The sequence below is a fragment of the Phocoena sinus genome, chromosome 6, assembly GCF_008692025.1.
Source record: "Phocoena sinus isolate mPhoSin1 chromosome 6, mPhoSin1.pri, whole genome shotgun sequence".
Lineage (NCBI taxonomy): Eukaryota > Metazoa > Chordata > Mammalia > Artiodactyla > Phocoenidae > Phocoena > Phocoena sinus.
The window spans coordinates 107935149-107962946 of NC_045768.1; the positions used below are offsets into that span (position 1 = coordinate 107935149).

The 27798-nt window shown below is 38.5% G+C and overlaps 1 protein-coding gene across 2 annotated transcripts in view; it reads left to right on the forward strand.

The window, feature by feature from the left end:
* Window positions 1-27798, forward strand: part of MTMR9 (myotubularin related protein 9) — an 86899-nt gene that overhangs the window by 45700 nt on the left and 13401 nt on the right. For both annotated transcript variants that reach the window (XM_032635901.1, XM_032635902.1), the window contains exons 7-8: window positions 20685-20826; window positions 22633-22853. In XM_032635901.1, coding sequence (XP_032491792.1) covers window positions 20685-20826; window positions 22633-22853 — 363 coding nt within the window. The remainder of the gene's footprint in view (window positions 1-20684; window positions 20827-22632; window positions 22854-27798) is intronic.

The window sequence follows — 27798 nt, forward strand, 5'->3', positions numbered from 1 at the left end:
CAATAGTGTAGGAAGGTTCCCTTTTCCCCACACCCTCTCCAGCATTTATTGTTGGTAGACTTTTTGATGATGGCCATTCTGAATGGTGTGATGGAATACCTCAGTAGTTTTGACTTGCATTTCTCTATTAGCGATGTTGAGCAACTTTTCATGTGCTTTTTGGCCATCTGCATGTCTTTGGAGAAATGTCTGTTTATATCTTCTGCCCATTTTTTGATTGGGTTGTTTTCTGCATCATCTGTTTGTATATTTTGGAGATTAATCCCTTGTCAGTTGCTTCGTTTGCAAATGTTTTCTCCCATTCTGTGGGTTTTCTTTTCATTTTGTTTATGGTTTCCTTTGCTGTGCAAAAGCTTTTAAGTTTTTTTTTTTCTGGCTGCGTTGGGTCTTCTTTGCTGCACATAGACTTTCTCCAGTTGCGGCGAGTGGGGGCTACTCTTCATTGCAGTGTGCAGGCTTCTCATTGCAGTAGCTTCTCTTGTTGTGGAGCATGGGCTCTAGGCACGCGGGCTTCAGTAGTTGTGGCTCAGAGGCTCTAGAGCGCAGGCTCAGTAGTTGTTGCGCATGGGCTTAGTTGCTCCGCAGCATGTGGGATCTTCTCGGACCAGGGATTGAACCCGTGTCCCCTGCATTGGCAGGCAGATCCCTAACAACTGTGCCACCAGGGAAGTCCCACTTTTAAGTTTATTTGGTCCCATTTATCTTTTTTTTTTTTTATTGGAGTATAGTTGCTTTACACTGCTGTGTCCGTTTGTTTTTATCTTCATTAATGTAGGAGGTGGATTGAAAAAGATATTGCTGTGATTTACGTCAAAGAGTGTTCTGCCTATGTTTTCCTCCAAGAGTTTTATAGTATCTGGTCTTATATTTAGCTCTTTAATCCATTTTGAGTTTATTTTTGTATATGGTGTTAGAGAATGTTCTAATTTCATTCTTTTACATGTATCTGTCCAGTTTTTCCAGCACACTGAGGGGTTAATTGTAATATTTCCACAAAGACATGTCATAAGTGACAAGCCAGAAGCTGTGACTTGGGCTTGAGGTAGACGTTTTAGTACTATATGAAGCTCTGTAAGTAAAAATTTTAGATTCAACATTAATTAGACAGTATAGTCAGACAATATAATCAGGACAGCAATTGTTAATGTGTCGACCACACATTTACAGATACTGGCGAGAGAACTGGCTAAATTATCAAACCTGAGAAGAAAATGCGTACTTTTGTTATTTCCTTAAGTCATCAAGAAGATTCAGTTGTTCTCAGCTTTGAAAAAAGGATATTGACTACAAAAAATTTACATAGACAGTAGCATGCATTCTTAGATATGATGGAACAATTTAATTAATGATGATGTTAGGATCCCGTTTTCATACATGCATTGTTCTTTTTTTTTATGACGTCTTTTTCCATTTATTCATCTGATCCATTAATTCGTCTACTTTTTGACGCTTCCAAGCACATTACAGATCATTTACCTTTTTGTATTAACATTTTTTCTTTTTTATTCAAACACAAAGTCACAAAAATTATAATCATCCTCATCAGTTCACTCAGTCCCATGTAATTAATTTTTTTTTCATCTTGATCTTTTGTTAGCACTTTTATGAATTCGTCAGTTTTCCATTAGAGTTCTGAAACTGCTTATTCATTCAGTTCAGAAGTATAGTCAGTTACCAGAAACCTGTACTTGTCAGAGTCTTTTCCATGAATTCCTTGAAGATGAAATTCTTTTAAAGGAACATTTTTGAAAAAGCATCAGAGTACACCCAGAAATGTCTGTAAATGACAAAAGACTTAAAAATGACCACGGTTAAAGATTTGATGAAAGTTCATAATAATGCAGTTGACAAGGAAATTTAGTTATTTCTGAGATGTACATTTTAAAGTAATAACTAGAATTATGACTTAAAACATTATACCAGAACATATAAGATTTTTAGAAATTTCATGTAATGTCTGAAACATTTATATTAACATATTTCCATACAAATAACCCAAACAAACTTCAGTATTAGTTTTTTGTTTTGTTTTGTTTTGTTTTTTTATACAGCAGGTTCTTATTAGTCATCAATTTTATACACATCAGTGTATACATGTCAATCCCAATCGCCCAATTCAGCACACCACCATTCCCAACCCCCCGCGGTTTTCCCCCCTTGGTGTCCATACGTTTGTTCTCTACATCTGTGTCTCAACTTCTGCCCTGCAAACCGGCTCATCTGTACCATTTTTCTAGGTTCCACATACATGCATTAATATACGATATTTGTTTTTCTCTATCTGACTTACTTCACTCTGTATGACAGTCTCTAGATCCATCCACATCTCAACAAATGACTCAATTTCATTCCTTTTTATGGCTGAGTAATATTCCATTGTGCATATGTACCACATCTTCTTTATCCATTCGTCTGTTGATGGGCATTTAGGTTGCTTCCATGACCTGGCTGTTGTTAATAGTGCTGCAATGAACATTGGGGTGCATGTGTCTTTTTGAATTATGGTTTTCTCTGGGTATATACCCAGTAGTGGGATTGCTGGGTCATATGGTAATTCTATTTTTAGTTTTTTAAAGAACCTCCATACTGTTCTCTGTAGTGGCTGTATCAATTTACATTCCCACCAACAGTGCAAGAGGGTTCCCTATTCTCCACACCCTCTCCAGCATTTGTTGTTTGTAGATTTTCTGATGATATCTATTTTGACTGCTGTGAGGTGATACCTCACTGTAGTTTTCATTTGCATTTCTCTAATAAGTAGTGATGTTGAGCAGCTTTTCATGTGCTTCTTGGCCATCTGTACATCTTCTTTGGAGAAATGTCTATTTAGGTCTTCTGCCCATTTTTTGAGTGGGTTGTTTGTTTCTTTAATATTGGGCTGCATGAGTTGCTTATATATTTTGGAGATTAATCCTTTGTCCGTTGATTCGTTTGCAAATATTTTCTCGTATTCTGAGGGTTCTCTTTTCGTCTTGTTTATGGTTTCCTTTGCTGTGCAAAAGCTTTTTAAGTTTACTTGGTCCCATTTGTTTATTTTTGTTTTTATTTCCATTACTCTAGGAGGTGGATCAAAAAAGATCTTGCTGTGATTTATGTCAAAGAGTGTTCTTCCTATGTTTTCCTCTAAGAGTTTTATAGTGTCCGGTCTTACATTAAGTCTCTAATCCATTTTGAGTTTATTTTTGTGTATGGTGTTAGGGACTGTTCTAATTTCATTCTTTTACATGTAGCTGTCCAGTTTTCCCAGCGCCACTCATTGAAGAGACTGTCTTTTCTCCATTGTATATCTTTGCCTCCTTTGTCATAGATTAGTTGACCATAGGTGTGTGGGTTTATCTCTGGGATTTCTATCTTGTTCCATTGATCTATGTGGTTTTTTTTTGTGCCAGTACCATATTGTCTTGATTACTGAAGCTTTGTACTACAGTCTGAAGTCAGGGAGTCTGATTCCTCCAGCTCCGTTTTTTTCCCTCAGCTGCTTTCGGGGCTTTTTGTGTTTCCATACAAAATTTAAAATTATTTGTTCCAGTTCCGTAAAAAATGCCATTGGTAATTTGATAGGGATTGCATTGAATCTGTAGATTGCTTTGGGTAGTAGAGTCATTTTCACAATATTGATTCTTCCAATCCAAGAACATGGTATATCTCTCCATCTGTTGGTATCATCTTAAATTTCTTTCATCAGTGTCTTATAGGTTACTGCATACAGGTCTTTTGTCTCCCTAGGTAGGTTTATTCCTAGGTATTTTATTCTTTGTGTTGCAGTGGTAAATGGGAGTGTTTCCTTAATTTCTCTTTCAGGGTTTTCATCATTAGTGTATAGGAATGCAAGAGATTTCTGTGCATTAATTTTGTACCCTGTAACTTTACCATATTCATTGATTAGCTCTAGTAGTTTTCTGGTAGCATCTTTAGGATTCTCTATGTATACTATCATGTCATCTGCAAACAATGACAGTTTCACTTCTTCTTTTCCAATTTTTATTCCTTTTATTTCCCTTTCTTCTCTGACTGCCGTGGCTAGAACTTCCAAAACTATGTTGAATAAGAGTGGCGAGAGTGGACATCCTTGTCTTGTTCCTCATCTTAGAGGAAATTCTTTCAGTTTTTCACCATTCAGAATGATGTTTCCTGTGGGTTTGTCATATATGGCCTTTATTATGTTGAGGTACGTTCCCTCTATGCCCACTTTCTGGAGAGTTTTTATCATAAATGGGTGTTGAATTTTGTAAAAAGCTTTTTCTGCATCTATTGAGATGATCATATGGTTTTTTTTCTTCAGTTTGTTAATATGGTGTATCACATTGATTGACTTGCATATACTGAACAATCCTTGCATCCCTGGGATAAATCCCACTTGATCACGGAGCATGATCCCTTCAGTGTGTTGTTGGATTCTGTTTGCTAGTATTTTGTTGAGGATTTTTGCATCTATATTCATCAGTGATAGTGGTCTGTAATTTTCTATCTTTGTAGTATCTTTGTCTGGTTTTGGAATCAGGGTGATGGTGGTCTCTTAGAAGAGTTTCGGGGTGTTCCTTCCTCTGCAGTTTTCTGGAAGAGTTTGAGGAGGATGGCTGTTAGCTCTTCTCTAAATGTTTGACAATTCACCTGTGAAGCCATCTGCTCCTGGACTTTTGTTTGTTGGAAGATTTTTAATCAAACTTTCAATTTCATTACTTGTGATTGGTCTGTTCATATTTTCTATTTCTCCCTGGTTCCGGCCTGGAAAGTTATACCTTTCTAAGAATTTGTCCACTTCTTCCAGGTTGTCCATTTTATTGGCATAGAGTTGCTTGTAGTAGTCTCTTAGGATGCTTTGTATTTCTGCGGTGTCTGTTGTAACTTCTCCTTTTTCATTTCTAATTTTATTGATTTGAGTCTTCTCCCTTTTTTTCTTGATGAGTCTGGCTAATGGTTTATCAATTGTGTTTATCTTATAAAAGAACCAGCTTTTAGTTTTATTGATCTCTGCTGTTGTTTTCTTTGTTTATACTTCATTTATTTCTGCTCTGATGTTTATGATTTCTTTCCTTCTGCTACCTTTGGGTTTTGTTTGTTCTTCTTTTTCTAGTTCCTTTAGGTGAAAGCTTAGATTGTTTGAGGTTTTTCTTGTTTCTTAAGGTAGGCTTGTATAGCTGTAAACTTCCCTCTTAGAACTGCTTTTTCTGCATCCCATACGTTTTGGATCATCGAGTTTTCATTGTCTTTTGTCTCTAGGTATGTATGATTCCCTCTGTGATTTCTTCAGTGATCTCTTGGTTATTTAGTAACGTATTGTTCGTTTTTTTTTAAACTTTATTGGAGCATAGTTGCTTTACAGTGGTGTGTTACTTTCCGCTTTATAACAAAGTGAATCAGTTATACATATACATACGTTCCCATATCTCTTCCGTCTTGCGTCTCCCTCCCTCCCACCCTCCCTATCCCACCCCTCCAGGCTGTCAGAAAGTACCGAGCTGATCTCCCTGTGCTATGCGGCTGCTTCCCACTAGCTATCTGCCTTACGTTTGGTAGTGTATATATGTCCGTGCCTCTCTCTCGCTTTGTCACAGCTTACCCTTCCCCCTCCCCATATCCTCAAGTCCATTCTCTAGTAGGTCTGTGTCTTTATTCCCGTCTTAAATCTAGATTCTTCATGACATTTTTTTTCTTAGATTCCATATATATGTGTTAGCATACGGTATTTGTCTTTCTCTTTCTGAGTTACTTCACTCTGTATGACAGACTCTAGGTCCACCCACCTCACTACAAATAACTCAATTTCGTGTCTTTGTATGGCTGAGTGATATTCCGTTGTATATATGTGCCACATCTTCTTTATCCATTCTTCTGATGATGGACACTTAGGTTGTTTCCAGTCCGGGCTATTGTAAATAGAGCTGCAGTGAACATTTTGGTACATGACTCTTTTTGAATTATGGTGTTCTGAGGGTATATGCCCAGTAGTGGGATTGCCGGGTCACATGGTAGTTCTATTTGTAGTTTTTTAAGGAACCTCCATACTGTTCTCCACAGTGGCTGTATCAATTTACATTCCCACCAACAGTGCAAGAGGCTTCCCTTTTCTCCACACCCTCTCCAGCATTTATTGTTTCTAGATTTTTTGATGATGGCCATTCTGACTGGTGTGAGATGATATCTCACTGTGGTTTTGATTTGCATTTCTCTAATGATTAAGGAAGTTGAGCATTCTTTCATGTGTTTGTTGGCAGTCTGTATATCTTCTTTGGAGAAATGTCTATTTCGATCTTCTGCCCATTTTTGGATTGGGTTGTTTGATTTTTTGTTATTGAGCTGCCTGAGCTGCTTATAAATTTTGGAGATTAATCCTTTGTCAGTTGCTTCATTTGCAAATATTTTCTCCCCTTGTGAGGTTTGTCTTTTGGTCTTGTTTGTGGTTTCCTTTGCTGTGCAAAAGCTTTGAAGTTTCATTAGGTCCCATTTGTTTATTTTTGTTTTTATTTCCATTTCTCTAGGAGGTGGGTCAAAAAGGATCTTGCTGTGATTTATGTCTTAGAGTGTTCTGCCTATGTTTTCCTCTAAGAGTTGATAGTTTCTGGCCTTACATTTAGGTCTTCAATCCATTTTGAGCTTATATTTGTGTATGGTGGAGGGAATGATCTAATCTCATACTTTTACATGTACCTGTCCAGTTTTCCCAGCACCACTTACAGAAGAGGCTGTCCTTTCTCCACTGTACATTCCTGCCTCCTTTATCAAAGATAAGGTGACCATATGTGCGTGGGTTTATCTCTGGGCTTTCTGTCCTGTTCCATGGATCTATCTTTCCGTTTTTGTGCCAGTACCATACTGTCTTGATTACTGTAGCTTTGTAGTATAGTCTAAAGTCAGGGAGCCTGATTCCTCCAGCTCCGTTTTTCGTTCTCAAGATTGCTTTGGCTATTTGGGGTCTGTTGTGTTTCCATACAAATTGTGAAAGTTTTTGTTCTAGTTCTGTGAAAAATGCCAGTGGTAGTTTGATAGGGATTGCATTGAATCTGTAGATTGCTTTGGGTAGTAGAGTCCTTTTCACAATGTTGATTCTTCCCATCCAAGAACCTGGTATATCTCTCCATCTATTTGTATCATCTTTAATTTCTTTCATCAGTGTCTTGTAATTTTCTGCATACAGGTCTTTTGTCTCCTTAGGTAGGTTTATTCCTAGATATTTTGTTCTTTTTGCTGCAGTGGTAAATGGGAGTGTTTTCTTGATTTCACTTTCAGATTTTTCATCATTGGTGAATAAGAATGCCAGAGATTTCTGTGCATTAATTTTCTATCCTGCTACTTTACCAAATTCATTGATTAGCTCTAGTAGTTTTCCGGTAGCATCTTTAGGATTCGCTGTGTATAGTACCATGTCATCTGCAAACAGTGACAGCTTTACTTCTTCTTTTCCGATTTGGATTCCTTTTATTTCCTTTTCTTCTCTGATTGCTGTGGCTAAAACTTCCAAAACTATGTTGAATAAGAGTGGTGAGAGTGGGCAACCTTGTCTTGTTCCTGATCTTAGTGGAAATGCTTTCATTTTTTCACCATCGTGGATGATGTTGGCTGTGGGTTTGTGATATATGGCCTTTATTATGTTGAGGAAAATTCCCTCTATGCCTGCTTCCTGCAGGTTTTTTTTTTATCATAAATGGGTTTTGAATTTTGTCAAAAGCTTTCTCTGCATCTATTGAGATGATCGTATGGTTTTTCTCCTTCAGTTTGTTAATACGGTTTATCACATTAATTGTTTTGTGTATACTGAAGAATCCTTGCATTCCTGGAATAAACCCCATTTGATCATGGTGTATGATCCTTTTAATGTGCTGTTGGACTCTGTTTGCTAGTATTTTGTTGAGGATTTTTGCGTCTATGTTCATCAGGGATATTGGCCTGTAGTTTTCTTTCTTTGTGACGTCCTTGTCTGGTTTTGGTATCAAGGTGACGGTGGCCTCGTAGAATGAATTTGGGAGTGTTCCTCCCTCTGCTATATTTTGGAAGAGTTTGAGGAGGATAGGTGTTAGCTCTTCTCTAAATGTTTGATAGAAGTCGCCTGTGAAGCCGTCTGGTCCTGGGCTTTTGTTTGTTGGAAGATTTTTAATCACAGTTTCCATTTCAGTGCTTGTGATTGGTCTGTTCGTATTTTCTGTTTTTCCCGATTCAGTCTTGGCAGGTTGTGCATTCCTAAGAATTTGTCCATTTCTTCCAGGTTGTCCATTTTATTGGCATAGAGTTGGTTGTAGTAATCTCTCATGATCTTTTGTATTTCTGCACTGTCAGTTGTGACTTCTCCTTTTTCATTTCTAATTGTATTGATTTGAGTCTTCTCCCTTTTTTTCTTGATGAGTCTGGCTAATGGTTTATCAGTTTTGTCTATCTTCTCAAAGAACCAGCTTTTAGCTTTATTGATCTTTGCTATCGTTTCCTTCATTTGTTTTTCATTTATTTCTGATCTGATGTTTATGATTTCTTTCCTTCTGCTAACTTTGGGGTTTTCTTTTTCTTCTTTCTCTTTAAATTTGCTTTAGGTGCGAGGTTAGGTTATTTATTCGAGATGCTTTCTGTTTCTTAAGGTAGGATTGTATTGCTATAAACTTGCCTCTTAGAACTGCTTTTGCTCCATCCCATAGGTTTGGGGTCGTCGTGTCTCCATTGTCATTCGTCTCTAGGTGTTTTTTGATTTCCTCTTTGATTTCTTCAGTGATCACTTCGTTATTAAGTAGTGTATTTTTAGCCTCCACGTGTTTGTATTTGGTACAGATCTTTTCCTGTAATTGATAATCTAGTCTCATAGCGATGTGCTCGGAAGAGATACTCGATACAGTTTCAATTTTCTTTCTTTTTTTTTTTATTCCACATCTTTATTGGAGCATAGTTGCTTTACAATGGTGTGTTACTTTCCGCTTTATAACAAAGTGAATCAGTTATACATATACATACGTTCCCATATCTCTTCCGTCTTGCGTCTCCCTCCCTCCCACCCTCCCTATCCCACCCCTCCAGGCTGTCAGAAAGAACCGAGCTGATCTCCCTGTGCTATGCGGCTGCTTCCCACTAGCTATCTACCTTACGTTTGGTAGTGTATATGTCCGTGCCTCTCTCGCTTTGTCACAGCTTACCCTTCCCCCTCCCCATATCCTCAAGTCCATTCTCTAGTAGGTCTGTGTCTTTATTCCCGTCTTAAATCTAGATTCTTCATGACATTTTTTTTCTTAGATTCCATATATATGTGTTAGCATACGGTATTTGTCTTTCTCTTTCTGACATACTTCACTCCGTATGACAGACTCTAGGTCTATCCACCTCATTACAAATAGCTCAATTTCGTGTCTTTTTATGGCTGAGTAATATTCCATTGCATACATGTGCCACATCTTCTTTATCCATTCTTCCGATGATGGACACTTAGGTTGTTTCCAGTCCGGGCTATTGTAAGTAGAGCTGCAGTGAACATTTTGGTACATGACTCTTTTTGAATTATGGTGTTCTGAGGGTATATGCCCAGTAGTGGGATTGCCGGGTCACATGGTAGTTCTATTTGTAGTTTTTTAAGGAACCTCCATACTGTTCTCCACAGTGGCTGTATCAATTTACATTCCCACCAACAGTGCAAGAGGCTTCCCTTTTCTCCACACCCTCTCCAGCATTTATTGTTTCTAGATTTTTTGATGATGGCCATTCTGACTGGTTGAGATGATATCTCATTGTAGTTTTGATTTGCATTTCTCTAATGATTAAGGAAGTTGAGCATTCTTTCATGTGTTTGTTGGCAGTCTGTATATCTTCTTTGGAGAAATGTCTATTTCGGTCTTCTGCCCATTTTTGGATTGGGTTGTTTGATTTTTTGTTATTGAGCTGCCTGAGCTGCTTATAAATTTTGGAGATTAATCCTTTGTCAGTTGCTTCATTTGCAAATATTTTCTCCCATTCTGAGGGTTGTCTTTTGGTCTTGTTTGTGGTTTCCTTTGCTGTGCAAAAGCTTTGAAGTTTCATTAGGTCCCATTTGTTTATTTTTGTTTTTATTTCCATTTCTCTAGGAGGTGGGTCAAAAAGGATCTTGCAGTGATTTATGTCTTAGAGTGTTCTGCCTATGTTTTCCTCTAAGAGTTTGATAGTTTCTGGCCTTACATTTAGGTCTTCAATCCATTTTGAGCTTATATTTGTGTATGGTGGAGGGAGTGATCTAATCTCATACTTTTACATGTACCTGTCCAGTTTTCCCAGCACCACTTACAGAAGAGGCTGTCCTTTCTCCACTGTACATTCCTGCCTCCTTTATCAAAGATAAGGTGACCATATGTGCGTGGGTTTATCTCTGGGCTTTCTGTCCTGTTCCCTGGATCTATCTTTCCGATTTTGTGCCAGTACCATACTGTCCTGATTACTGTAGCTTTGTAGTATAGTCTGAAGTCAGGGAGCCTGATTCCTCCAGCTCCGTTTTTCGTTCTCAAGATTGCTTTGGCTATTTGGGGTCTGTTGTGTTTCCATACAAATTGTGAAAGTTTTTGTTCTAGTTCTGTGAAAAATGCCAGTGGTAGTTTGATAGGGATTGCATTGAATCTGTAGATTGCTTTGGGTAGTAGAGTCCTTTTCACAATGTTGATTCTTCCCATCCAAGAACCTGGTATATCTCTCCATCTATTTGTATCATCTTTAATTTCTTTCATCAGTGTCTTGTAATTTTCTGCATACAGGTCTTTTGTCTCCTTAGGTAGGTTTATTCCTAGATATTTTGTTCTTTTTGCTGCAGTGGTAAATGGGAGTGTTTTCTTGATTTCACTTTCAGATTTTTCATCATTGGTGTATAGGAATGCCAGAGATTTCTGTGCATTAATTTTGTATCCTGCTACTTTACCAAAATCATTGATTAGCTCTAGTAGTTTTCCGGTAGCATCTTTAGGATTTGCTGTGTATAGTACCATGTCATCTGCAAACAGTGACAGCTTTACTTCTTCTTTTCCGATTTGGATTCCTTTTATTTCCTTTTTTTCTCTGATTGCTGTGGCTAAAACTTCCAAAACTATGTTGAATAAGAGTGGTGAGAGTGGACAACCTTGTCTTGTTCCTGATCTTAGTGGAAATGCTTTCATTTTTTCATCATCGTGGATGATGTTGGCTGTGGGTTTGTGATATATGGCCTTTATTATGTTGAGGAAAGTTCCCTCTATGCCTACTTCCTGCAGGGTTTTTTTTTATCATAAAAGGGTTTTGAATTTTGTCAAAGCTTTCTCTGCATCTATTGAGATGATCGTATGGTTTTTCTCCTTCAGTTTGTTAATACGGTTTATCACATTAATTGTTTTGCGTATACTGAAGAATCCTTGCATTCCTGGAATAAACCCCACTTGATCATGGTGTATGATCCTTTTAATGTGCTGTTGGACTCTGTTTGCTAGTATTTTGTTGAGGATTTTTGCGTCTATGTTCATCAGGGATATTGGCCTGTAGTTTTCTTTCTTTGTGACGTCCTTGTCTGGTTTTGGTATCAAGGTGACGGTGGCCTCGTAGAATGAATTTGGGAGTGTTCCTCCCTCTGCTATATTTTGGAAGAGTTTGAGGAGGATAGGTGTTAGCTCTTCTCTAAATGTTTGATAGAAGTCGCCTGTGAAGCCGTCTGGTCCTGGGCTTTTGTTTGTTGGAAGATTTTTAATCACAGTTTCCATTTCAGTGCTTGTGATTGGTCTGTTCGTATTTTCTGTTTTTCCCGATTCAGTCTTGGCAGGTTGTGCATTCCTAAGAATTTGTCCATTTCTTCCAGGCTGTCCATTTTATTGGCATAGAGTTGGTTGTAATAATCTCTCATGATCTTTTGTATTTCTGCAATGTCAGTTGTGACTTCTCCTTTTTCATTTCTAATTGTATTGATTTGAGTCTTCTCCCTTTTTTTCTTGATGAGTCTGGCTAATGGTTTATCAGTTTTGTCTATCTTCTCAAAGAACCAGCTTTTAGCTTTATTGATCTTTGCTATTGTTTCCTTCATTTCTTTTTCATTTATTTCTGATCTGATGTTTATGATTTCTTTCCTTCTGCTAACTTTGGGGTTTTCTTGTTCTTCTTTCTCTTTAAATTTGCTTTAGGTGCGAGGTTAGGTTGTTTATTCGAGATGCTTTCTGTTTCTTAGGGTAGGATTGTATTGCTATAAACTTGCCTCTTAGAACTGCTTTTGCTGCATCCTATAGGTTTGGGGTCGTCGTGTCTCCATTGTCATTCGTCTCTAGGTGTTTTTTGATTTCCTCTTTGATTTCTTCAGTGATCACTTCGTTATTAAGTAGTGTATAGCCTCCACGTGTTTGTATTTGGTACAGCTCTTTTCCTGTAATTGATATCTAGAGTTATAGCCTTGTGGTCGGAAAAGGTACTTGAAACAATTTCAATTTTCTTAAATTTACCAGGGCTTGACTTGTGACCCAAGGTATGATCTATTGTGGAGAATGTTGCATTAGCACTTGAGAAAAATGTGTATTCTGTTGTTTTTGGGTAGAATGTCCTATAACTATCCATAACGTCTATCTTGTTTAATGTATCTTTTAAAGGTTGTGTTTCCTTATTTATTTTCATTTTTCATGATGTGTCCATTGCTGAAAGTGGCGTGTCAAAGTTTCCTAGTATGAATGTGTTACTGTTGATTTCCTCTTTTATGGCTGTTAGTATTATCTTTATGTATTGAGGTGCTTCTATGTTGGGTGCCTAAATATTTACAATTGTTATATCTTCTTCTTGGTTCGATGCCTTGATCATTATGTAGTGTCCTTTGTCTCTTGTAATAGTCTTTATTTTGAAGTCTATTTTGTCTGATATGAGAATTGCTACTCTCCAGCTTTATTTTGATTTTCTTTTGCATGGAATATCTTTTTCCATCCCCTCACTTTCAGTCTCTATGTGTTTCTATGTCGGAAGTGGGTCTCTTGTAGACAACATATATGTGGGTCTTGTTTTTGTGTCCATTCAGCCAGTCTGTGTCTCTTGGTGGGTGCATTTAATCCATTTACATTTAAGGTAATTATCGATATGTATTGTCCTATTCCCATTTTCTCAGTTGTTTGGGGTTTGTTATTGTACGTCTTTTCCTTATGTTTCTTGCCTAGAGAAGTTCCTTTAGCATTTGTTGTAAAACTTGTTTTGTGGTGCTGAACTCTCTCAGCTTTTGCTTGTCTCTAAAGGTTTTTAATTTCTCCATCAAATGTGAATGAGATCCTTGCTGGGTAGAGTAATCTTGGTTTTAGATTTTTCTCCTTCATCACTTTAAATATGTCCCGCCAGTCCCTTCTGGCTTTCAGAGTTTCTGCTGAAAGATCAGCTGTTAACCTTATGCTGATTCCCTTGTGTGTTGTTTTTCCCTTGCTGTTTTTAATATGTTTTCTTTGTATTTAATTTTTGTTAGTTGATTAATATGTGTTTTGGCGTGTTTCTCCTTGGATTTTTCTTGTATGGGATTCTCTGTGCTTCCTAGACATGATTAACTATTTCCTTTCCCATATTAGGGAAGTTTTCAACTATAACCTCATCAAATATTTTCTGAGTCCTTTTCTTTTTCTCTTCTTCTTCTGGAACCCGTATAATTGGAATGTTGGTGTGTTTAATGTCGTCCCAGAGGTCTCTGAGACTGTCTTCAGTTCTTTTCATTCTTTTCTCTTTATTCTGCTTTGCAGTAGTCATTTGCAGTATTTTATCTTCCAGGTCCGTTCTTCTGCCTCAGTTATTCTGCTATTGATCCCATCTAGAGTATTTTTAATTTCATTTATTGTGTTGTTCATTGTTGCTTGTTTCATCTTTAATTCTTCTAAATCCTTGTTAAATGTTTCTTGCATTTTGTCTATTCTGTTTCCAAGATTTTGGATCATCTTTACTATCATTATTCTGAATTCTTTTTCAGGTAGACTGCCTGTTTCCTCCTCATGTGTTAGGTCAGGTGGGTTTTTATCTTGCTCCTTCATCTGCTGTGTTTTTTTGTCTTCTCATTTTGCTCATTTTACTGTGTTTCGGGTTTCCTTTTTGCAGGCTGCACGTTTGTTGTTCCCGTTTTTTTTTTGGTGTCTGTCCCCAGTGGCTAAGGTTGGTTCAGTGGGTTGTGTAGGCTTCCTGCTGGAGGGGACTCTTGCCTGTGTTCTGGTGGATGAGGCTGGATTTTGTGTTTCTTGTGGGAAGGTCCATGTCTGGTGGTGTGTTTTGGGGTGTCTATGGACTTATTATTATTTTAGGCAGCCTCTCTGCTAATGGGTGGGGTTGTGTTCCTGTCTTGCTAGTTGTTTGGCATAGGATGTTCAGTACTGTAGCTTGCTGGTCTTTGAGTGAAGCTGGGTGCTGGTGTTGAGATGGAGATCTCTGGAAGATTTTCGCCATTTGATATTATGTGGAGCTGGGAGGTTTCTTGTTGACCAGTGTCCTGAAGTTGGCTCTCCCACCTCAGAGGCACAGCACTGACTTCTGGCTGCAACACCAAGAGCCTTTCATCCACACAGCTCAGAATGAAAGTGAGAAAAAGTAGAAAGAAAGAGAGGGAGGGAGGGAGGGAGGAAGGAAACGAAAGAAAGGAAAGAAGAAAGAAAGAATAACAATGTAAGATAAAATAAAGTTATTAAAATAAAAAATAATTATTAAGAAAAAAGTTTTTTTAAAAATTAAACAAAAAACAGATGTATAGAACTCTAGGACAAATGGTGGAAGCAAAGCTATACAGACAAAGTCTCACACAGAATCATACACATACACACTCACAAAAAGAGGAAACAATAATAAATCTTGTTCTCAAAGTGCATCTCGTCAATATGGGATGATTCATTGTCTATTCAGGTATTCCACAGATCCAAGTTGATTGTGGAGTTTTAATCTATTGCTCCTGAGGCTGCTGGGAGAGATTTCCCTTTCTCTTCTGTGTTTGCACAGCTCCTGGGGTTCAGCTTTGGATTTGGCCCCGCCTCTGTGTGTAGGTCGCTGGATGGTGTCTGTTCTTCGCTCAGACAGGCCGGGGTGAAATGAGCAGCTGACTCAGGGGCTCTAGCTCACTCAGGCTGGGGGCAGGGAGGGGTGCGGATGCCAGGCGAGCCTGCGACGGCAAAGGCCTGTGGGACATTGCACCAGCCTGAGGCGTGCCGTGCGTTCTCCCGGGGAAGTTGTCCCTGGATCCCGGGACCTGGCAGTGGCGGGCTGCACAGCCTCCCCGGAAGGGAGGTATAGATAGTGACCTGTGCTCGCACACAGGCTTCTTGGTGGTGGCCGCAGCAGCCTTAGCATCTCATGCCCGTCTCTGGGGTCCGTGCTGTTAGCCGCAGCTCGCACCCGTCTCTGGAGCTCCTTTAAGCAGCGCTCTTAATCCCCTCTCCTCGCGCACCAGGAAACAAATAGGGAAGAAAAAGTCTCTTGCCTCTTCGGCAGCTGCAGACTTTTCGCGGACTCCTTCCCAGCTAGCCGTGGTGCACTAACCCCCTGCAGGCTGTGTTCACGCCGCCAGCCCCAGTCCTCTCCCTGTGCTCTGCCCCAGTGGGTGAGCAGACAAGCCTCTCAGGCTGGTGAGTGCTGGTCGGCACTGATCCTCTGTGCTGGAATTTCTCTGCTTTGCCCTCCGCACCCCTGTTGCTGTGCTCTCCTCCGCGGCTCCAAAGCTTCCCCCCTCCGCCACCCACAGTGTCCGCCCGCAAAGGGGCTTCCTAGTGTGTGGAAACCTTTCCTCCTTCACAGCTCCCTCCCACTGGTGCAGGTCCCATCCCTATTCTTTTGTCTCTGTTTATTCTTTTTTCTTTTGCTTTACCCAGGTATGTGGGGATTTTCTTGCCGTTTGGGAGGTCTGAGGTCTTCTGCCAGCGTTCAGTAGGTGTTCTGTAGGAATTGTTCCACATGTAGATGTATTTCTGGTGTATCTGTGGGGAGGAATGTGATCTCTGCATCTTATTCTTCCACCATCTTCCTCCCAGTAATGTATTTTTTAGCCTCCATGTGTTTGTGTTTTTTACATTTTTTTCCCTGTAATTCATTTCTAATCTCATAGCGTTGTGGTCACAAAAGATGCTTGATATGATTTCAGTTTTATTAAATTGACTTAGACTTGATTTTTGACCCAAGAGGTGATCTATCCTGGAGAATGTTCTGTGCGCACTTGAGAAGAAAGTGTAATCTGATGTTTTTGGGTGGAATGTCCTATAAATATAAATTAAATCTATCCGGTCTATTGTGTCATTTAAAGCTTCTGTTTCCTTATTTATTTTCATTTTGGATGATCTCTCCATTGGTGTAAGTGAGGTGTTAAAGTCCCCCACTATTATTGTGGTACTGTCGATTTCCTCTTTTATAGCTGTTAGCAGTTGCCTTATGTATTGAGGTGCTCCTATGTTGGATGCATATAGATTTATAATTGTTATGTCTTCTTGGATTGACCCCTTGATCATTATGTAGTGTCCTTCCTTGTGTCTTGTAACATTCTTTACTTTAAAGTATAATTTATCTGATATGAGTATAGCTACTCCAGCTTTCTTTTGATTTCCATTTGCATGGAATATGTTTTTCCATCCCCTCACTTTCATATGTATGGGTCTTGTTTTTGTATCCATTCAGCAAGCCTGTGTCTTTTGGTTGGAGCGTTTAATCCATTCACATTTAAGGTAATTATCAATATGTATGTTCCTGTGACCATTTTCTTCATTGTTTTGGGTTTGTTTTTGTACGTCCTTTTCTTGTATTTTCCACTTAGAGAAGTTCCTTTAGCATTTGTTGTAGAGGTGGTTTGGAGGTGCTGAATTCTCTTAGCTTTTGCTTGTCTGTAAAGCTTTTGATTTCTCCATCGAATCTGAGATCCTTGCTGGGTAGAGTAATCTTGGTTGTAGGTTCTTCCCTTTCATCACTTGAAGTATGTCATGCCACTCCCTTCTGGCTTGTAGAGTTTCTGCTGAGAAATCAGCTGTTAACCTTATGGGAGTCCCCTTGTATGTTATTTGTCGGTTTTCCCTTGCTGCTTTTAATAATTTTTCTTTGTCTTTAATTTTTGCCAATTTGATAACTATGTGTCTCGGCATGTTTCTCCTTGGGTTTATCCTGTATGGGACTCGCTGCACTTCCTGGACTTGGGTTGCTATTTCTTTTCCCATGTTAGGGACGTTTTCAACTGTAATCTCTTCAAATATTTTCTTGGGTCCTTTCTCTCTCCTCCTTCTGGGACTCCTATAATGCAAATGTTGTTGTGTTTAATGTTGTCCCAGAGGTCTCTTAGGCTGTCTTCATTTCTTTTCATTCTTTTTCCTTTATTCTGTTCCACAGCAGCGAATTCCACCATTCTGTCTTCCAGGTCACGCATCCGTTCTTCTGCCTCAGTTATTCTGCTATTGATTCCTTCTAGTGTAGTTTTCATTTCAGTTATTGTATTGTTCATCTCTGTTTGTTTGTTCTTTAATTCTTGTAGGTCTTTGTTAAAGATTTCTTGCATGTTCTTTATCTTTGCCTCCATTCTTTTTCCGAGGTCCTGGATCATCTTCACTATCATTATTCTGAATTCTTTTTCTGGAAGGCTACCTATCTCCACTTCATTTAGTTGTTTTTCTGGGGTTTTATCTTGTTCCTTCATCTGGTACATAGCCGTCTGCCTTTTCATCTTGTCTATCTTTCTGTGAATGTGGTTTTTGTTCCACAGGCTGCAGGATTGTAGTTCTTCTTGCTTCTGCTGTCTGCCCTCTGTTAGAATGCCCTTTTTAAGAAGGGAATTCCCACTGAAACAGTAGGTAGGTAGAAGTGTTGTCACCCCCCCCACCACATAGTTGGATGGCACTTTTCTTTGAGATTTTGTTTTATTGATGCTTCCAAATTAGGGAAATATATATGTAATTTTAAAAATAACGAGAAATTGATAATAGAACAGGTTGCTTAAGATCATGTGGTGAGTTAGCAACTGACCACAGGGCCACCAAGTGCCATGAATCAGGATTCCCTGGGATTCCTGGTGTAGGGACTTCTCTGGTGGTCCAGTGGCAAAGAATCCACCTTCCTATGCAGGGGAGACAGGTTTGATCCCTGGTCGAGGAAGGAGGATCCCACTTGCTGCTGGGCAACTAAGCCCACATGCCACAGCTACTGAACTCGCGCGCCTCAATGAGAGAGCCCATGTGCCGCGAACTACAGAGCCCACTCACTCTGGAGCCCACGTGCTACAACTAGAGAGAGAAAACCAACACGCCACAACTAGAGAGAAGCCCGCACCACAAAGAAAAGATTCTGCATGCCGCAACTAAGGCCTGATGCAGCCAAAAAAATAAAGAAAAAAAAAGGGAAGCCCATTTATCTTATAAAATATGGGAGTTAAAGACCAAGGTTCTGTGGCAGAGAAATAAATAATACAGAATGATAAGATGTATATATTAAGGGTTTGGGTTTTTTTTTTTCTTTTTGCGGTATGTGGGCCTCTCACTGCTGTGGCCTCTCACGTTGCAGAGCACAGGCTCCAGATGCGCGGGCTCAGCCACTCCACGGCATGTGGGATCTTCCCGGACCAGGGCACGAACCCGTGTCCCCTGCATCGGCAGGCGGACTCTCAACCACTGCGCCACCAGGGAAGCTCAAGGGTTTGGGATTTTTTAACCTAAGTTAAAAATATTTCCCCTTACATGATGAGTACAGAGGCTTTGTTTGCTTATGAAACATGAATTGTCATAAACCCTTATAACCATGTTGTCTGAGTTTTCAGCCATAATAAGAGGTGATGCAGATGAATGTAATCCCAGGGGCAGAACAGTGTTTTCTATCTATCTCCACCTTTGTTTAGTTTGGGCTACCTTAAACAAACAGGGACTTACACACTCCTAGGAGAATTGAAGGTTTTGGTTTATTTTGTCATGTTTGAGTTCCCTTTTTTGATGTATATTAGCTCATTAGTTATACCTCCATAAAAATCTGCCCTTACAACACTCAAAATGTAAAAATAGACCTTAAATTAATTGAATTAAATTTAGAGTATACCACAGATAACTAGGATATACATCTAATATATATCAAAAGCCTGAAAACATTTGCTCATACCCTTCATTCTAGTCATTAGATTTCATCCTGAGAATGAGGTTGTTAACTTAACCATAGGTGAACATCAGGGAGTCTTATTTTCAAATTAAGAACTCTAGAATAATTCAGCAGAAGACAAAAAGCTAAGTACACCATCTAAAGTATAACAAAAATTGGCAGTGACCTGAATGTCCAACTATAGGATTAAGTAAATTGTAGTTCATCACTGAATAGAATATTATGTAACCATTAATACAATACTTTTATAGATGACATAGAAACATGGGAAAATGTTTATAATAAAAGTGGAAATAATAAATTACCTTCATTACGGCTATGTAAAGTATATCTGTACATGAGAAAAGAATTAACAGTAGCCAAACATAAAACTTTTATGGGAAAGTGGTGAGCTTATTTTCCTTTTTTCCACAATTTCCTTCACTGTCATTTCAATAAAAAGAGGTAGAAGAAGGGGAGGGGAGAAAATGTAGTTTAGTTTCTGGTGTTTCCTCCCACTCTTTAGAATAATGGGGTCCTGGGAACCACCTACAGAGTGTATAGTGGTATCATTGCCACTGACTTTCTAGAGTGATACTTTTTTTTCGCCCTAAGGAATTTATTTATTTGGTTGCACTGGGTCTATTTGGTTGTGCTGGGTCTTATTTGCAGCAGGCGGACTCCTTAGTTGTGGCTTGTGGGCTCCTTAGTTGTGGCTTGCCGGCTGCTTAGTTGCAACATGTGGACTCCTTAATTGTGGCTTATGGGTTCCTTAGTTGTGGGTCGCTGGCTTCTTAGTTGCAGCATGTGGGCTCCATAGTTGTGGCATGCAAACTCTTAGTTGTGGCATGCATGTGGGATCTAGTTCCCTGACCAGGGATCGAACCTGGGCCCCCTGCATTGGGAGCATGGAGTCTTTACCACTGTGCCACCAGGGTGGTCCCTAGATTGACACTTTTTTGTTATTGTTTTTTTGTGGTACGCGGGCCTCTCACTGTTGTGGCCTCTCCCGTTGTGGAGCACAGGCTCCGGATGCGCAGGCTCAGCGGCTGTGGCTCACGGGCCCAGCCGCTCTGCGGCATGTGGGATCCTCCCAGACCGGGTCACGAACCCGTGTCCCCTGCATCGGCAGGCGACTCCCAACCACTGCGTCACCAGGGAAACCCCCTGACACTTTTATATATAATATTTAAAAATTTTTCTTCCTGTTTTCATGTTTCTCAAAGTGTGGTTTAGGACTTGTTTCCCAGATTCATTATGGTTTATGAAGGCATCCTTACAGTAAACTGATGGTGGAAAGGTAGAATCAAGGTCAGAGAGATACAGAAAGATAACTTTGTGTGTTTCTAGGCTTGATGAGAAAAGGCTTTAGTTAACTATATTAAAGCAGAAAAGGTCAGCATCTAGTGAATGTGATGAGGTCTGCTTTCTGGTTTTGTAAAGGAAGAAAACATTCAGGAAACGGTTTTATGAAATTTGTTATAATGTAAATGGGTTCTTGTCCTATGAAATTTGGGACTTACAGTTTTATATTTTCCCCAAGGGAAGCTGTCTTCAGGTACCTCATTTAGACTCTAAACCTACTGGACAGAGCAGAATGCAAAAGACTTTCAACTGTTTTACTCAAGAAATGTTTATTGTTACACTCAAGAAATGTTTATTATTAACAGAGTTGGTTGACCATGTCAGGAGTGTCCCATTTGTCCTCTGAATTTTCCTACCAGGGAAGGAGCATCCATACTGATTCATGGAACAGAAGGAACTGATTCCACACTCCAGGTTACCTCCCTGGCCCAGATTATCTTGGAACCAAGAAGCAGGACCATCCGGGGCTTTGAGGCCTTGATAGAGAGAGAGTGGCTTCAGGTGAGAAAAGCTATTTTGTCCACAGAGGAACTGCTCATAATTGATGTTTGATCCTGGTTTGTGGGAATGGATATAATATGTGAAATTCTGATTGATTCAGATGTTTAATTTTCTGGGGGACAGTAAATCTCTCTTCCTCTTAATAAATGCCTGTAAGCTTGACTGCCTCTCAATTTCTGTCTCCCGCTTTGCTTATATTGCTCATTTGGCACTTCATTCCCCTAACAAACGTTATTAGTTGTACCTTGTTACCTATAGGGTAAACACAAAGAATGTGTAAAACATGGTCTTGTCTCACAGAACTTAGTCTTGCTAGAGATAAAAGATGTAAACAAGGGGGGAAGGAGGAGTGGGGACTTGTAGATACAAGGCATGTGCTTTAGTGCTTTCTACCTTCTGCTCATCTCTGTCCTGTCGTCTTCCTCAGCCAGGTGAAATCCTTCTCATCCTGTAAGACCCAGCTAAATACCTCTACTTTCATGAAGACTCTGGGACCTTAACATCCTTCACAGAAAAAATTGATCCATTTTCCTCACACCTTGTTTCCTGAACTAGACTCAGATATAGCGACTTCTTTGAGTTCAGGGAACCTTGCCCACCCAATTCAGCTGTTTATCCCTAGGACACAACGCAGTGCTGTCCTATGTAATGCTGAAGGACAGCTAAAATAAAGGTCTCATAAAATAGATGGAAATCCTTCAGGCCAGAGGTTAATTTAAATATATATACAGCATGTAACTTAGTGTGTAATTGTGATTGAAAACAAATGTTTAGATATATCTTGAAAGGAAGTATCTCTGGAGAAAATCACTTCTGGCCCTTCTAGTTACAATTCAACTTTATTATGTGTTAATTCTGTTATGTTTACCATGTCTACCCACCCTGACAGCTGACCTTTATCTCTGTTTAAGTCAGACCATCCTAAATATTTGGTGCAGATCTTATTCAGCTACATTCCTTGTGATGCATAGCAAACAAACAAATGAGTATGATTGATTTGTTTATATATTACCATTTTCATGGGCATCAAAATCCCATTCATGTTCCTGGCATTATCTTTGTCAGATAAAATAGCACGAGGACCCAAAGATAAAGCATGTATATGAAATACCTAGAAGGGTGTGATTTGGGGGGATAAGGTCAGTACTCAGGTTTTGGGTGGGCCAGAGAGCCAAATGATTCTTAAATTTCCTTTGGTCAGTAGATGACAGACTCTTCTAGTTCTTCCTGGGGGGAGGGGGAAACTAAAGACAGCTTTGTCTCTAATATAAAGGCATTCATACAGATGTAATCATGACAGTAACTTTCATATGTAATTAAAGACTTACTATCAGGAGTAACCTGATAAAAATTTGTCTATGAGAACCCCATATCTGTCTGCATTTAGTGGTGAGGCTTCCTTAGCTTACAGTAGTCTACAGTGCTTTGGATGGATAGAAGGGGATAGCTGTCCTGTTTTATACCTGAAGAGCTTATGTTCTTTGACTTTGCTCCAGATTTTACAGACCTAGAAAGATTTTATGCTTATTATTACTGAAGTTCATTATTCTTCTATTTGATATTCCAAGACCAACTGCAGACATTATGGCTAACTGTATATATACCCTTGTTAAGTATTTGGAAATCTTGTCTTTTTCCTTAGTTGGTGAAGATTGTCTTAAATCAAGAAATCATTAAAGAGCAGCCACCCAAATTATATGATGTTCCATTTAATAGTTCTGTTGCAACTGTGTGAAATTTGTTAATAATGTGCTACAGTATGATCTCACTAGGATATGACTGCTGCATTTCCCTCTTTTCTCTTAGGCTGGTCACCCATTCCAACAGCGCTGTGCACAGTCGGCCTATTGTAATAGTAAGCAGAAGTGGGAGTCGCCTGTATTTCTTCTCTTCTTGGACAGTGTGTGGCAGATACTTCATCAGTTCCCTTGTTCATTTGAATTTAATGAGAATCTCCTCATCATGCTCTTTGAGCATGCATATGCCTCACAGTTTGGAACATTTCTGGGCAACAATGAAAGTGAAAGGTAGGTACCTGCTTACGTGGGGGCCATTTTATTTTTAGCTGTTTTGGTCATTTCCTAAAAGAGACCAGGATTTGGTTCTACATTAATGTTATTTATAAGATGGAAGAGGTTACAGTTAGTATAAATTAAATTACCTAATTTATTGTGAGCCTATCACATGCTAGGTGAGAACATATCCTGGATTTTGTTCTATTTGATTAAAATTAGTTCATACACTGATTAAAAAGCTTTGAACAATTGAGCAACCATTAAAATGTTACTCTCCTTATATAGGAGCATAGTATCTTACATCTGGAAGAAGCTTTAACAGATAATTCAATTCTACCCTCCATGCAGTTTGATAGATCAGGAAGGTTATTATCCAGAGAAGTGAATGACTTGTCCAGGAAGCACACAGCCTGTTGGTCACCAAAAGTATGGCTGTAGTACAGGTCTTCCTACTCCTGCTCTAGAGTTTTCTCTCTTATACCAAGAAACTGTCCTCAGGCCCAGAGTTAGGATCTTACTTCATAACCCAGACACCATCAAGTTTATAGGTTTAATTAGAAGATTCATATCAGAATGATCATTAAAGATGCTTAACTGGTAATCTTCTCATTTGGGTACAGTCTAAAGGCTTCCTCTGGGTGGGAGGCAGGGTTTGTCCCTGGGCTGGTACCTGGCATCAGTTAGTTGAATAATAAATTTAAACAATTAACAGTTTTCATAAAAGAATAGAATTATTGCATCTTTACCTGTTTGAAATTCAAGAACATAGAGCAATACATGTTTTTTACTTAAAGCTGAATTGGCAGATATTTCAACTTTAGAGTTTCTTACAGATTCTTGTCTTCAGAAGTAGGGAAAAATTTAGAACTATTTGCTCTAGAAAGTTCTGTGTCACCACAGTTTTCTCACTGTGCTTTGGCTATAGTTACTGCAGCCACACGTGATTCATATGAACAGTTTGACTGATTTAATGATTTGTTTATAATTTGCACTGGTTCTCCTGTATCCCAAGGGTATTTGCTCTAAGTGTTTTCTCTGATAATATATGGAGTTGGGAGAGGACTAACTTGCTCAAGATAAAATGTCTTATTAGTACCGAGTCCAAGCTTGTACTGCTTGCTGCACGACAAGCCAATAAATCGAGAGACGAGGTGTTGGGGCAAGGAATAGCAACTTTATTCAGAAAGCCAGCAGACTGGGAAGATGGTGGACTAGTGTCCCAAAGAACCATCTTGCCTGGGTTTGGATGCTAGTTTCTTTTATAAAACAAAGAGGGGGAGGTAAGGAGGTAAAGTTAAAAAAGAAAAAGAAAAAAAACAAGGTGATAAGTTGTTGCAAATGTTTCCTGGTTCCTGCCAGACTCTGGAGGGGATGCATTCATTTCTTCCTCCTTGCAGTCCGTCACAGGTGGGCCTGGTCAGGATGTTTCCTGGGAGCTAAACAAAGGTGTTTTAGCTTACTGCTCAGGATGGGGGACAGGGTTCCCCAGATGGGCCATTATGTATTCTTTAAGCTATAAGCAACATTCCTTTAGTGATTAACTTGTAGCAAAAGCAGTAGAATACAAAGTTTAGAGTAAAAGAAACAGATCCAGTATGGAGCCAGATCTGTTCTTCCCTATTACATTATGTTGGCATTACAAAATCGAACCTTTGTGAAAACCTTCAGATGGGTTGGTGGTTGGGATTGTCCCTGAGCTGTTCATTCATAGTTTAGGCTTAAATGAATCTTTGAACATCGTACCTCAGTTTTTTCAATTGATGAAATTTACTTTGGGTACTTTAGTATCATTTTAAGTTGACTTTCTAGAAATGATTATACTTATATTATTACACTTGAATTCATTACTTATGCCAAAAGAGCAGGCCTACTTCCAAAAAGTAGGATTTGGATTGATTTGTGATGGAGATGCCACTAATATTTCCCTTCCCACCCCAGAAACTATTCTGTAACACGTAGTTAATCCAAATAGAACATAAATTATTAATTTTTTCCTATTTTTTCCTTATTAACAATAGATGAAAAGTTTAATGCTTCCAGACTTTAGGGTTCTATTCATCTCTGTTCTAGAATTCTGCCAGTCAGAATAGAGTTTAATTAGAAGAGATGACCTAAGAGAAAGCAATGACCATCCTTTTTTTTCCCTTTTAAATATTACATATGAAAGAACAAGAACTTTTAAGATTTGTTATGAATACAAAGTCTGAAATTACTTGAACCCTGTGAATTTGGGAGATTGGAGTATTAGCTAGCCTAATAAGATTTTTAAAAAATCTTTAAAAACCACTGAAACTTCTTGGTAAAAGATGACTTCAGTTAAAAGGGAAAATTAACATTTTTAAAAAACAGCTTTATTGAGATATAATGCATTTACCATAATATTCAGCCATTTAAAGTGTATTTATTGTGATTTTTAAAAATGGTATATTCAGAGTTGTGCAACCAGCACTGCACCTAATTTTAGAACATTTTCATCACCTCCAAAACAAACCCCATATCCATTACCAGTCACTATCCATTTTCCCTCCCTGATAACCACAAATCTGCTCTTAGTCTATAAATTTGCCTGTTTGACTATTTCATATAAATGGAATCATACAATATGTGGTCTTTTATGATTGGCTTCTTTCACTGAGCATATTTCCAAGGTTCATCCATGTTGTAGAATGGGTTGTTTCCATCATTTGGCTACCATAAATAATGCTGTGTTAAACATTTGTATACAAGTTTTTGTGTGGACACATATCCATTTATCTTAGATATAAACCTAGGAGTGGAATTGTGGGTCATATGGTAACTGACATTTTGAGGAGCTGTGAAAGAAAGTGGCAGCACCATTTTACATTCCCACCAGCAATGTATGAGGGCTCCAGTTTCTCCACATCTCCACCATTTTTTTATTGTCTGCCCTTTTGATTTAGTCATCCTAGTGGGTGTAAAGTGGTGTAAATCTCATTACAGTGATTTGCATTTCCTTAATGGACCAATGGTGTTGATCAACTTTGCATGTGTTTGTTGGGCATTTGTGTTATCACTTCTTTGATATCCAAATATCTATTTGGATACTTTGCCAATTTTTTCATTGGGTTATTTGTCTTTTTATTGTTGAGTTGTAAGAAAATTTTGATAGAGATTGCATTGGAATCTGTGGATCACTTTGGGTAGTTATTACTGCCTTAACAGTGTTGTCTTCCAGTCTGTGAACACGGGATGTCTTTCCATTTATTTAGGTCTTTAATTCCTTTCAGCAATATTTTATAGTTCTCAGTATACAAATATTTTACCTCTTCAGTTAAATTTATTCTTGGTATTTTAATATTTTGAATGCTGTTGTAAATGGAATTGTTTTCTTAATTTTTTTGGAGTATTCACTGCTGGCATATAGAAACATGACTGTTTTTCTGTGTCTGTCTTGTACCCTGCAGTTTTGCCAAATTTATTTATTAGCTCTAGTAGTTTGTGTGTGTGTGTGGATTCTTTGGGATTTTCTATGCATAGGAGCATGTTATTTGCAAGTAGAAATCATTGTACGTCTTCCTTTCTACTTTGGATGTGTTTTCTTTCTTTTTCATGTCTAATGAATTTCCAGTACAGCATTGAATGGCAGTGGTGAAAGAAGGCACTCTTGTTCTATTCCTGATCTTAGGGAGAAAGCTTTCAGTCTTTCACGAGTGTACTGTTGAATATGATGTTAGCTGTGTTTTTTTTCATAAGTACCCTTTACCATGTTGAGGAAGTTCCCTTCTATTCCTAATTTATTGAGTGTTTTTGTCATGAAAAGATGTTTTGTTATCTGCTTTTTCTACATTAATTGCAATGATCATGTGGTTTTTTTCCCTTTGTTCTATTAATGTGGTGTATTACATTGATTGATTTTCTTATGTTGAACCACTCTTGTATACTTAGGATAAATCTCACTTGGTCATGGTATATAATCCTTTCAATATGCTGTTGTATTTGGTTTGCTAGTAGTTTGTTGAGAATTTTTGCATCTATATTTGTAAGGGACATTGGCCTGTTACAGTTTTCTTGTATCATTGTCTGGCTTTGGCATCAGGGTGATAATAGCTTCATAAAATGAGTTAGGAAATATTCCTTTTCTATTTGTTGGGGAGTTTGAGAAGGATTGGTGTTCATTTTTCTTTTATATTTGATAGAATTTACCAGTGAAACCATCTGGTCCTAGACTTTTCTTTGTGGAGAGATTATTTGTTACTGAGTCAATTTCCTTATTTGTTATAGGTCTGTTGAGATTTTTTATTTCTTCAGTCAGTTTAGGTAATTTTTGTGTTTATAGAAATTTGTCCATTTCATCCAGATTATCTAATTTGTTGGTGTGCAGTTAATAGTATTTTCTTAAAATCTTTTTTATTTCTGTAAGGTCAGTAGTAATGTCCCATTTTCATTTTTGATTTTAGTTATTTGCATCTTCCTTTTTCTTTGTCATTCTAGCCAGAGGAACAATTTTGTGGATCTTTTCAGAGAACTGACTTTTGGTCTCATTGATGTTATTTTTAAAAGTCTTTTTGTCTGTCTCCTCTGTAATCTTGGTTTTTCCTTCCTTCTGCAAGCATTGGCTTAGTTTGCTCTCCTTTGTCTAGTTCCTTAAGGTGTAAAGTTAGATTACTGATTTGAGATCTTTCCTTTTTAACATAGGTTCTTGCTATAAATTTCCCTCTGAGCATTACTTTCACTGGAGTTGTGTTAGCATGTTGTGTTTTTGTTTTCATTCATTTGTAAGTATTTTCTAACTTCTTTTGTGATGTCTTCTTTAAACCGTTGGTTGTTTGAAAGTGTGTTATATAATTCCACATACTTATGAATTTTCCAGTTTTTCTTCTGTTATCAATTTCTAACTTCATTCCCTTGTGGTCGAAGAAGATGCTTTGTATGATCTCAGTCTTTTAAAATGTATTGAGCTTTGTTTTGTGGCCTACCACGTGGTCTGGCCTGCAGA